Genomic DNA, 12,317 nt, shown 5'->3' with positions numbered 1-12,317 from the left:
CCCTCTGGCTTGCATATGAATAAGGTTACATATGAAATTTGTTTTATAGTGTTTAAAAACATGACGTTTCCATGTGTGTTTCATCTTTAGACTAAATGGCCCAGGGTTGAATATTTCTGTTCCAACTTTCCTGTTTATAGGTTGAATTTGGTTTTGATTTTAGAGATTCACACTTCAAAGCATATCTGAACATTTCTATTGCTCTTTGAGTCACACATTACACACATTATAATATTCAGCAGTATTATTGATTTGACTGCACCGACACTATTGAGAGCTGAGCTGTTTTCTGCAGAGCTGCTTAATACCTGAATTGAACTCATTGTATAATTGATCAACTTTACACAGTTATTGATCCAATCTGAATCAACTCTGAACTGACCTCGGCTGAACAATGACACTGTTGTCTTTTTTGAGCTGCTTTACAGCAGAATTTAGTTCTGTTTGCATCACTCAATCGTCATTTTCTGTAAAGCTGCTTTGAAACGATCTCTGTTGCATAAAGCGATAATTATGGAAGCTTGTTTCCGCCACAGAATAAAAAATAAAAAAGGTAATTACGACTTTTTATCTCACAATTCTGACTTTTCTCAGAATTATGTTATACAAAGTCGCAATTGCAAGTTAGAAAGTTAGAAATGTGTGGTATAAATCACAATTCAAACTTTTTTCTCACAATTCCGACTTTATAAAAAGCAATTGCGAATTTAAATCTTTATATCTCACAATTGCGAGTTTATATCTTGTAATTCAGTGGAAAAAAAGTCGGAAAAATTGCGAGATGTAAACTCACAATTGTGAGAAAAAAGTTAAAAGGTCGCAATTATCTTTGAAATTGTTTTATTCTGTGGTGGAAACCAGCTTCAATAGCTGAGGAAATAAAGGTGACTTGACTATTTTATTTTATTTCTCTGAGGAACTGAATCACAATTAGTTATTTTGATATTGACAATCAGTTCTAAGATTTTATGTACATTTTGATGTTTATTTATTTACTTTGCACAATTATTTTAATATTGACAAGAAGTCCTAATATTCTTATTTTTTGTCACTTTGATTGTGTGACTGCAAATTTAATAAATCATATGTAAATAAAGAGCGTGAGAAAATTAATTAAATTTAGTTGGAAATGAAATTGTTGAATTTCCGATAAACCTAACATTTTCAAATACAGAGGAAGTTTTGTATTGCTCAGAGGTTGAGTTCTCATTCAAGCATCTTAACTTAAGAACTTTACCTCTGAGTTTTCTCCTAATATTTCTTAGGTGAAAAAAAAATTAGACTACATGTTGACACGTTAAAATTATAGAGCTATATACAGTAATTAACATGGGTAGCATAGCTCAAATCATTCAGTCTTGAAGAGATTTGATGAAACATCTGAGGTCAACTGGCTTTACAGTCCAAAGTGACCATACACACACCTTTAAGCAGGACGTGCAAATCATACCACACACACACACACACACACACACACACTAACCACCACAGTTCATAACCCAGGGCTAAACGACTCTGGCTTTTAAACACAAAACCAGGCTTCACCTCAAAGGTTCACCAAGGGAAACCGGAGAGAACTATCACATTACTGGGGGAAACTTTTAAACTAAAGAGACCCAAGTTGGAGGGCCTTCATGTAGGCCTGAGAGAACAATGGCTGCTTTCTGTCTTCATGAGACTTCAAAGCTGTGTGCGCTGAGGGAACAGAGTTCTGCTTTGTTGTGGAAAGCCACAGATGTTGCTCTACTTCTAGACACCCTTGTAAGCACTTCAAGAGGTATTGAGCCTCCCACACGCTGCCTCTTCCCCGCGTCCTTCGCTCTCAATGGGTCGGCAGGTTTCCATGCTGTTCCTTTTAATATCATTAAAGTCTAAAAATCGTGTCAAATCTTAAATTTCACAAAAATACTTGGAGAAAACAATTAACAACATCCGGATAAAATATATACTAAATACCATATTAAAGTTAAGTTGTGTGTGCAATGTGTATCAAACCTTTGTTTTATATGTTTGACAAGTCAATTTTTCAACCGTGAAACCCTGTGGATCAACTTTATCCAACTAATATGCATTACCCAAAGAAAAGAAGTATACATTTCTATACAGCCTCATAGACATAAGCAACAATTACTGAGCGTTTAAATATCTCTATAGTGGCATACACCCCATCTTTTTATTATTTCTTTGATCCATTCACTTAATCCAGATGAATTAATTGCACCTCCTTCATCTCTCCCCATCTCACCCTCCAAATAATCAATTCTTTTATTATCCAAAGCAGCAAACACTCAAAGGACTTGAGCTCTTCGTTATTCCGTGATGATTGGGCAGCGGTAATCTTCAAAGGCAAAACGCTTCATTCTGACTGGCTGGAGTTCTGATCAAACTCAGTGAAATGATGCCAGTGTGTTCACTTTGCTACAGGATTATCCCGTGTGTTGTTGCACGGCATTAAAGAGGCGCACCGGTGCCAAACACAGTTGCTGGGGATCTAGATCGAGAAGTCTTCACTGGTGTGGCATAACTGCGGACGCCATAATGCGCAATGACCCACTGCAAGCTTTCCTTCAGGTGCGTTAAAAGATTTTCTCTGATGTGAATTGTGTCAAACTTTGTGTCATTTTGATGTCTTTTGCTTGCATGCTGATTTGAGAGGGATTCGTTATTAGGCTATAAGCATTCACTTTGGTTCTCACTCCCTAAATCTCCTTAAAGGGATAGTTAATTTACTCTCCCTCAGGCCATCCAAGATGTAGGCGACTTTTTACTTCAGTGGAACAGTCAAGAAGATTTTTAAGCTGAAATCGTGGTCCTCTATGTTCAGTTTCTGGCATAGACTGATCGTTTCACTTCTTAAGTCAAGTCAAAATGTATTTCTAAGCACATTTAAAAGCAAAGTGAGTTGCACCAAAGTGCTGTACAATCAAACATTGAGCATATACAAAGAAACCATGCAGTATGCAAAATATAAACACATTAAACAAAATACAATAAACAAATTTAAAGTAAGCTTAAGACCTTAATGTATCCTCAGGAGCCGCGGGTATTAATTTAGTTTTGTCTGCATATGTTTTTTTAATCTGAATGTGACGGCACGCATTGAATGAATCATAGAGGACCACGATTTAAAAATCTTCTTTACTGTTCTACTGAAGAAATAAAGTCATCTTCATCTTTGGATGGCCTGAGGGCGAGTAAATTAACAACAAATTTTCATTTTTTGGGTGAACTATCCCTTTAAATAAGGGAGACGTCATAAATGTGCCAGAAACAGGACTGAATTAGAGTGCCAATTAGAGAGCATAAATTATATATATTGATATTTCATAGGATCGGACTCCAAACTCCACCCCAGAATCCATCAAAGGATCGCCCTTGATGTTGCTGGAAGACACCTGCAATCGCATCGGCCATTCCTGTGCATCTGGATCCATATATGAAGGTTCCCCACCCAAGCTCTTCCATCCCTGGAGAAGTGATGCTTCCACACATGCATCGTTCTCCTCTGATTGTGGCATGAGGATGTCACACCACATCCAGACCTCATTAAACCCACACCACGACGTGCCACTGACTCCTCCAGCTGAACACTATGACTTCTCACCGCTGAAGATGTTGCCTTGTCCGTCAGCATCCTCCTCATACGCTTCTCTTCCCACGTCAGCTTACGCTCCCACACACACTGGACTTGTGCATCATCCACAGAGACATTTGGCACGGGAGGATATACAATGGTGGACCCTACAAGACGCCGGTGTTGCCAATCACTCCTCAACACATCACTTTCAGCGGATCCCTCACGGGTGGGTTCTGGGTCACCCGGAGCTCAGCCAGTACCAGTCCCAAATCGCCACCCTGCTAAACTCCAAGTCTCGGAAAAGTCGGAGATGCATGTGCCCAAACTGCCAGAAGAGCACGGACGCGCCGGGCAGGAGAAAGCAGCACGTGTGCCACATGCCGGGCTGCGGGAAGGTGTACAGAAAGACGTCGCACCTGAAGGCACACCTGAGGGGGCACACAGGTGAGCGGCCGTTCGTTTGCACCTGGATGTTCTGCGGGAAGAGCTTCACGCGCTCCGATGAGCTCCAGAGACACCTGCGCACACACACCGGGGAAAAGCGCTTCACCTGCCCGGACTGCAACAAACGCTTCATGCGCAGTGACCATCTGGCCAAACACCTGAAGACACACCTGATGAGGAAGAGCAGACCACTGTATCCCATGCTGGATCACATCAACAAAACCCTTCAACAGAAGTCTTAGATTGTTAAAAGTGGGAGAGCAGGGCTTGTTGTCACAATTGAGCTATACTACTATCTCAGTAAATATAAAATGTTGGGGTTAAAGTTTATTTTCTCTAGCTGTGTTTTTAATTCAAGTTGCATTCAATTGGGCCAAGTTGTCACAGTTGTGTTTAAATGTTATACAATAAATATATAGCCTACAATATATGAATTACATTTATTTTGGGCAATGCCGATAACCAATAATTCTTTATATTTGAATGCCGGTAAATCTACGTTTTGATCATTTTTGAGAGCCTGCTTACACTGTTATGTATAGCCTATATGACAGACTAGTGCTTCACATGATGCACTTCACTGCATTTTCCTTTTTGAAGTGATTCCAATCATATTTCAAGCAATTTACAAACCATAATGTTGAACAGTGCGCATCTGATGTGTCTCAGCTGAAGGAAATAATCCATTATTTTTCGGCTTTAAGATATCGGACAGATTTTCATATCAGACCGATAACAATAACATTAAAACTGATCATCGATACCAATATGGTTGCCAATATATCGCACATCCCTAAGTAATTTCACATTGATGTGTTTTTACTTTTTTGCTGTTTCAGAAATAGTTTCAGAATGTTTTTAACATAGCAGAAAAGCATGGTAGGACCCACTGAGACATGTGTTACAACATGCTTAAAATGTGTTAAAATTAATGTTCAGAGCTTTTGTATTGTCAGGACTCTATTGTAAGAAAATTGTCTCTACAGACCCTAAGAAATATTAAAAAATATTGTTGCAATCAGCCAAGGTTTCCCCTATGCAATATGATGTCATTGTACAGGCAAAAACCAAAGTAAAAATGTTCATTGGTAATTGCCTTCTTTTTCAAAAAGACATTACATGATTATCTAATGTACACATTTTGTTGACTACTCTATTTGATCATTTAGAACATGCACAATTTTAGTCTCTTTTTATTAAATTTGAAGTTAAAATCCTCATGGAACAAAAAGTATGATAGCCTAATAATAATGTATATTGTTGGTTATCGTTATTATTGTTAAATAATGAACACATGATTGTATGCTGTTACATTTTGTGTAAAACAAGTAGCAAGTGCACGCCGGTGTTGCCAAAGGAGGTTGGTTCCGGAAGGAGAATGTTGCACTCGGATTATTTTGAGGTGACGCCTCCAGTTGCTGTGGAATCATCGCGCTTGCCCTCTCAAACTGCGACAGGGCTTCAGACAGTCAAAAGAAACTTCTGAAAGTGTTACTGTAGGACTTAAATTGTATGACAGACTTTACAATTACTCGTTCAGCTCTCGATTACAGTCGATAGATCCTATAAAAAATAAATAAAGCACAGATGAACAGGTAAGGACGCTCATATATGGCATTTTAATCTATTATCTTACATGTTTTATATAAGTTACATTATTCTACGTTATTTTTCAAACAGTTAATACCCGTTTTTACATTTAAAACATTCACTTTGTTGTCTGTAAACGTTGCAATAGAATGTGACTGAAAGTGAATAAGGCTTAAAACATTCAACAGAATCTTGAGTTACAGGCATCGCATCAAGTCTTAAAGGGACAGTTCACACAAAGAAGAAAATGCTGTCATTAATTACTCTCCCCTAGTGACGTTACGAACAAGACTTTCGTTCATCTTCTGAACACAAATTAAGATCTTTTGAGCTATTTACTCCAACATTTTTGAATTTAGGCTTTTATATAAACATTCATCAAGTCACACATCAGTTGTGGTAAACAGAAGCTCAGGCATTTCTGCGTGACATGCAAGAACCAATGAGGCTCATTCTCGCGTTACGCAGCACGTTTGAGCTTCAGCAAGAACCAATGAGTTTTGGTTGAGCTTCTCTTTTTGTATACTGATCAATGGCTATGTAAATAAAACCTAAATTAAATCTCTTCATCATATAAAGTGATATTGTCTCTTCAGAAAATTTGGACTAAATCGTTGAATTCATATGGATTAGTTTTATGATCTCTTTCTGAACTTTTTGAAGCATCAAAGTAGTAGTTGCGCAGCTGTCAACGGAGGGACTGAAAGCTCTCAGATTTCATCAAAAATATATTATTTTGTGTTCCGAAGATGAATGAAAGTATTACGGGTTTGGAACGACATGAGGGTGAGTAATAATTAATGACAGAATTAAAAATTTGTGGGTGAACTAACCCTTAAGACTAAGACTAATACACCTGACTTGTTAGCTATAATGTTCAAATAACATCAGGGCACATACAGGTTAAAACTGGGCTCATGTGTAGTTTTACATTAACTCAACATAAACATTTGTATAATTTCCATTACTCTTTAAAAGTCTCTATACAGTGGCTTTACTATATCTGCATTTCTTTAACATCAAAATACTTATTTTAAATATTTTTTTATTATTATTAATGTTAAGTTTACAGTGTGTTGGGCGGCCGTCAGAAGTCTCATCAAAAGACAATGAAAAGGTCAGTGGTTATATATGGATGGATATTGTGCTTTGTTTCATGTCATGTGACAAACTGTAGTGTCTTGATCATTTTGCAATTTAAGTAATATAGAGAAATAATAGAGATTTGGCTTTAATCTTGTTCACATTTAGTGTTTTTTCTATTTCTAAAGGAGGTTGCGCCCTTAAAACCAGTGATTGGCAGCTCAGCAGGTACAATAATCAATTTGCCGGAAATAATTTCTATCAATACATATCCACTATAGCAACTGTTGTTGTTTTTTTTTACATTAAGCAGTTACACACACATGACGACAGTCTGCCTTGGTTTCCTCAAGGGTTATTTTTCATCTGAAAGGTTGAATGACGTTATGTCCTTTGTTCTGTAGATCCAGTGGCAAAAGAATCAGTGGAATGGAAACCAAAGTAGGTTTCGATTTTCAGATTATCTTTTGGATATTATATACAGTATGCTTTAGTTGCTTTAAAAACCACATTCACATCAACTGTATTTGGTGCTTTGGTTTGATTTGATGTATAGGCAGCAGAAACCAAGACCCAGTGGGAAGACCAGAGGACAGGGTTTATCTATAAACTATGAGACAACAAATATCAAAGCTCCAAGTTCCACAAGGTAAAACATTTTATAACAGTGATTAATGAACATGAATTGCCCATGCAGCTCTCAGTCGACAGGTAACATTGTAAAAGCCCCACAATATTTACAATTAAACTTGTTTTCCTGCATAGATGAAGTAAGAATGCTCATATACTGTACTTTGATGTATTAAATACAGAGTTGTGTCATGAAACTCTAGACGACGCAGACTATTAGATCCTTAACTCAGTTTGCTTGCAATCACATCATTCTCTATAGACCCTTTTTGCGCCGACGTCACAATTACATCATGTTCGGTAGCTGGAGGCAAAACAAAGGGAAAACTGGAGGCACCCAATACAAACCAGCACAGATTCGGATACATAAGGAGCTTCAAATGTCATCTTGTTGTGTTGTTGGGTGCAATAATCAACGGAGTGCAGGCTCCAATTTGAAATTTTATCACACAATGTTATCTAAACTATTTTGATTATTTGTGAATCATCTGTATACATTGTTGTGATTGATTGTGACTAAACTTTTTGAAGAACCTGGTAAGAAAGAATAATCAAATACATAAAGTTCAAAAATTAATTTGCTGTATCTGGAATTTTTATTTCTAGAAAATATTCACATCTTTAAAAATTGTACTGTAACGTCACTGTTTACATGGTCGTCTTCTGGCCTTGGCGCTGACTAGGCAGAACTTCGGATCGTACCACACAAGTCTTGTACTAGAGCATTCAGCACATAGTTATAGGCATCTAAAGAGTTATACGCCCTCAGATTCTCTTTACGCTCGGTTACTCTGTCAGGTAGGTGTAGATGTCAGGCCACTCACCGAGGTCACGTTAAACCTGTCAGATCGTCCATCCATTGAGTGAGTGTGTACGGGTCATTAAAATTAACTTTTTTAAATAACAATCGCTGTCCTGGACAGTGAGTGGCCTTACACATTAAGATAAAATCGGATTTTCTCCAGTCGTTAAAAAAACAAGCTAACAAAACTTGCTAACTAACACTAAAGCGGCCAGGGGAATCGTTCTGCCTCCACCTAAGCTCCGCCCACAAAACAAGTCACGATGTTCACTAACTGAAAAGGGGTCTATAGGGCACAGCTGATTGTATGAGTAGCCAATGAGCTCGCGGCTCAACCTTTAAATACTTGGTCAGCATTTGCTGTAGCAGTTTGCAGCATGCTCTCATAAACCCTCCACCTTCCCCAGCTCCACCTGTACAGATCTGCTACGGGTAATTCATGTACACTATATTGTACAGCAGCAGCATGACTTACTTGCTCACAGCAGCGTGTCATGTGTATTGGCAGTAGCAAGTCCCGTACTTGCTCTGCAGCAAGTGTAGCAGATCTATTCTGCCAAGACCAAACTTTTCAACATTGTCATATCCATTACCATGCCAAACACTCCTACAGTTGTCATGACAGAATTAACAATCATTTAAATGCATTGGTTTGATTTTGTGTAGGCAAACGAAAGCAAAACCCAGTGAAAAGAGAGAAGAGCAGGATCCCTCTATACAGACCGAGGGGAAACCTTCCCTAAACTCTGAAACATCAAGTACCTCACACAAAGTACACAATTCCAAGAGGTAAAAGCATTTGATATCTGACAATCATAACTAAAAGTGACATTTCTCTATACTAGATCATTTGGACAGATGCATAATACTGAGAGGAATAAAGAAAAATCCTCATTTTTAATTTGATTGAATCAGTGGCTTTTTGTATTCCGGTCAACATGCCCTTTGGGTCATGCATGGGATGTGGTTTATGGGCCGTACATGCATAAAGCAGGGAAGCTGATGGCATTCATTCGCTCCAGTGATCTCTAATAGTTTACCTTTTATCACCCATTTTTTTCAGCAGCAGAGGGTATAATGCCTCTAAAGCTCCGTCCTTCAGAAATGTAACCACGCATGGACATAAACTACCTAAACAGGTCCACCCTATTATGACAGGTACTGAATCTGTTTTATCCTATAGGCTCTGTTTACAGCTGGTGTTTAGATGCGTTTTGGTCGATCGGATCACAAGTGGACGACGCTAAATACAGGTGTAAACGGGGTGTAAAACGTTTTGAGCTTGTCCACTTTCAGACACTTCCTGAGGGAGTTGAAAACACATGTGACCGGATTGCTTTCGTAGTGTAAACACTCATGTGGTCGAATGTGTTCAAACAGCCACAAAAGACCGTCTACTCTCCGTCTACTGAACTAATGCGTGAACATTATGGGAAGAGCTCTAGCCAGACGGGATTTAACTTTGTCGGCTGAAGATCCAAGTTTGGTTTGAAGATGAGAAATGTACCAAGCACAATGTTCTCTCACCATTCCTGATGTCTAACACACACTCACAGCGTTCGGCTGGTCTTGTGTGTGTCAGAGCAGAAACTAAAGCTGATGCTCACCGTGTTTTTCTGTTGTCTCCGAGTGAGTTCAAATGTAAATTCCACAAGCTTATTTCGTCCATTAGATCGAAAGCATACATTTACCCACCCATAGACCCTCCCATCGAATAAATCAGGACAGAAGTGGTTGAAAGTGGACAAAAGAGACGGATTAAAACACCAGGTGTAAATGGGAATGTGTCTTCCTCGTCTACTTGTGATCTGATCGACCAAAACGCATCTTAAAACCAGGAGTAAACAGTGCCTTATTCTTTCTTAAAGCATTTATTGTTCAACCCATTTGTCTCAGAGTTCCTGAAGCATTTTGTGACGCCCATGGGCTCCTGTACAAATACAGTAGGGTCAAAACTACAGTAGTAGTACAAAAAAGATTTAATTTTTCTTATTTAAACATTAGAAAAGCAAGGACAATGTGAAGTCCAGTCAGAAAGTGTGCATGAAAAACATATCCAGGCCCCTCAAGTAGTGCCGTCTGCAGATGACCAGGATCCTCATGAGGCCCAAAGTGAAGAGGAAGAGAATGAGAGCGCAGAAGGACATGTGCCTCTAGAACTGTTTGCAGAGGTACACATCATGTACATTTACATTTATGCATTTAGCTGACGCTTTTATCCAAAGTGACTTTCAAAAGAGGAACAAAAGCAATGCCCACTAGATTAAGAAATAGTAGTTCTGATGTGTTTAAAAACAGCTGCAAGTGTCAAACACACTTTTTTATTTCACTTCAACTTTGGAGAGTTGTCATTGGCTCATTGAGATGCAGTTAAACAAATGTTCTGTTTGTGTTTCTCTGAGTCCAGTTTCTACAGGCTGTGATGACAAAGAATTATCAACTCGCCAAGAAGCTCTGTCAGATGAGTAAGCAGCCATTTGAATTAGTATTGTTTACTATAGTATTATTATTTGGCATTTCTTACATCATGATACTAATGTTTTCATCATTCTCTGTCATTCTTTAAATGTAGTTTTAATTTATGAGCCCCAAAACTCAGAGGCTAAGAGCTTCCTGCCTCTCATTGAAGAAAAGTTACTGATAGGTGAGTTCATATCTATCCATCTATCATACATCATATATCTATCTATATATAAATCTATTCATCTATCATCTATCTATCTATATATATATATATAGTATCTATCTATTCATCCATCCATCCACCCACTTTTGACATGGTAGTTCCGCTTGGTTTTCCACTCAAATTTAAGCATTTACATTTTTATGACAATATCAAGCTTCACTACAACTTTCCTCTTTAGTTTTTAAATTAGCATAGATATATGTATCTCTAAACAAAAATGTTTTGTGAAGCACTCCAGGCTTGAATGAAAATTTAATAAAAGCAATGTTCCAAATGGGTAACTTTAATAATGAAATTCAAGTGTGTTGAATTCACCTTCTTCATCTGGATATCCTCATTAATTCTAGAAGCGGTGGAGGAATCAGATGATGATGATGATGATGAATTTGACACATCTGATGATGATGATGATGAAGATGACGTTGAGGATGATGACGATGAGTCCACAGATAGCTCTGACACAGATGAAGAGTCCACTGAAAGCACAGACGATACATTATCATCTTAATCATAAATAAACAACAAACTATCTAGTGCGGTGTGTTTCCCACAGTCCTATAAGCACGCACTGTATTGTTTTAATATATCTTATGCCTATAAACAATGTGTGATGTGTCCAGAATATTATGTATGCGCAGTTATGTCAAATATTGACTGGACATTAAATTATATTCTGCGTGAATTGTAATCTAACCCCCGGTTTCACAGACAAGCCTCAAGCTAAAATGCGTGTTAGAGCTGTTTTAACTGAACGCAACTTGCACTGGCACTTCTTAAAATATGTCAGAGCCATTATTTTGTCTCAGGATGCACACCAGCAATGTTTTTTTCTAAGACACGTTGATAAAAGCTACTTAAATTGAACTAAGGCCTGATCCTGGTTTACTCTTAAGCCCTGTCTGTGAAACCAGGCCTATATGTCTTAGGATAATAAAATAGCTTTTTCCTACTTCACTTTTTCGGTTTAGTTGTTCAGAGAGCGCAAGACATTTTAGCGCCATCTGATGGAGGAAAATGAACACGACAGTTTCACAAATATGACCGAGGCCAGTTGTCACACAAGAAGCCTGTGCATCATCTCAGCAACTATAATATTTTGAGACAGAAGTCCAATTATAGCCTACAAATGCTTTTTTGTCTTAAAGTCTTGTAAACTTTTGTGAATTTTTATCCTCTAGAATAAAATGTATTAAAAAATTGTTTTGAATAGCTGTTGCACAGGTGAACACAATAAAACCGATCGTTGCATGCGTTAAGATAATGATATATACGCTTTCAAATGCTTTTTTGTTGTCAGGTTTTTAATGTATGCGTTTACAGACACTGGCTATCAAAAAATCCGACTGGAGTGAGAAGGTGTGCCAACTAGCCCCGGTCTCTAGACCCAGTGGAGCTGTCCAGGTGCTGAAACTGCGGCAGTGGAAACCAGTACTGACACGCTGGATAGGTGGAGGTTTAAAAAAGAACGATCTTACAGACATGAACAGAGGAGCTCAAGTGTTTTT

The 12,317-nt window shown here is 38.1% G+C and overlaps 2 protein-coding genes across 5 annotated transcripts; both read left to right on the top strand.

Moving 5' to 3' along the window:
• Window positions 1–2,386: 2,386 nt before the first annotated feature.
• LOC309474042 (transcription factor Sp5) lies at window positions 2,387–5,066 on the top strand. The gene is made up of 2 exons (XM_082136292.1): window positions 2,387–2,571; window positions 3,331–5,066. The coding sequence occupies exons 1-2, from the start codon at window positions 2,539–2,541 to the stop codon at window positions 4,261–4,263; spliced, it is 966 nt and encodes a 321-aa protein (XP_081992418.1). The 5' UTR covers window positions 2,387–2,538; the 3' UTR covers window positions 4,264–5,066.
• Window positions 5,067–5,433: 367 nt separating this feature from the next.
• erich2 (glutamate-rich 2) lies at window positions 5,434–12,094 on the top strand. 4 transcript variants are annotated; one of them, XM_082136226.1, is made up of 11 exons: window positions 5,434–5,616; window positions 6,677–6,728; window positions 6,883–6,922; window positions 7,099–7,135; window positions 7,251–7,343; window positions 8,793–8,915; window positions 9,193–9,284; window positions 10,140–10,297; window positions 10,534–10,591; window positions 10,699–10,770; window positions 11,160–12,094. In XM_082136226.1, the coding sequence occupies exons 1-11, from the start codon at window positions 5,609–5,611 to the stop codon at window positions 11,318–11,320; spliced, it is 894 nt and encodes a 297-aa protein (XP_081992352.1). In that variant the 5' UTR covers window positions 5,434–5,608; the 3' UTR covers window positions 11,321–12,094. The 4 variants fall into 4 exon arrangements, with proteins under 4 accessions (XP_081992352.1, XP_081992350.1, XP_081992351.1 ...); XM_082136224.1 differs by having other exon boundaries at window positions 10,131–10,297; XM_082136225.1 differs by having other exon boundaries at window positions 9,190–9,284.
• The last annotated feature ends 223 nt before the right edge of the window (window positions 12,095–12,317 follow it).

This window comes from Leuciscus leuciscus, assembly GCF_965113295.1.
Source record: "Leuciscus leuciscus genome assembly, chromosome: 14".
NCBI classification, from domain to species: domain Eukaryota; kingdom Metazoa; phylum Chordata; class Actinopteri; order Cypriniformes; family Leuciscidae; genus Leuciscus; species Leuciscus leuciscus.
This window is presented reverse-complemented; position numbering and strand designations above follow the sequence as displayed.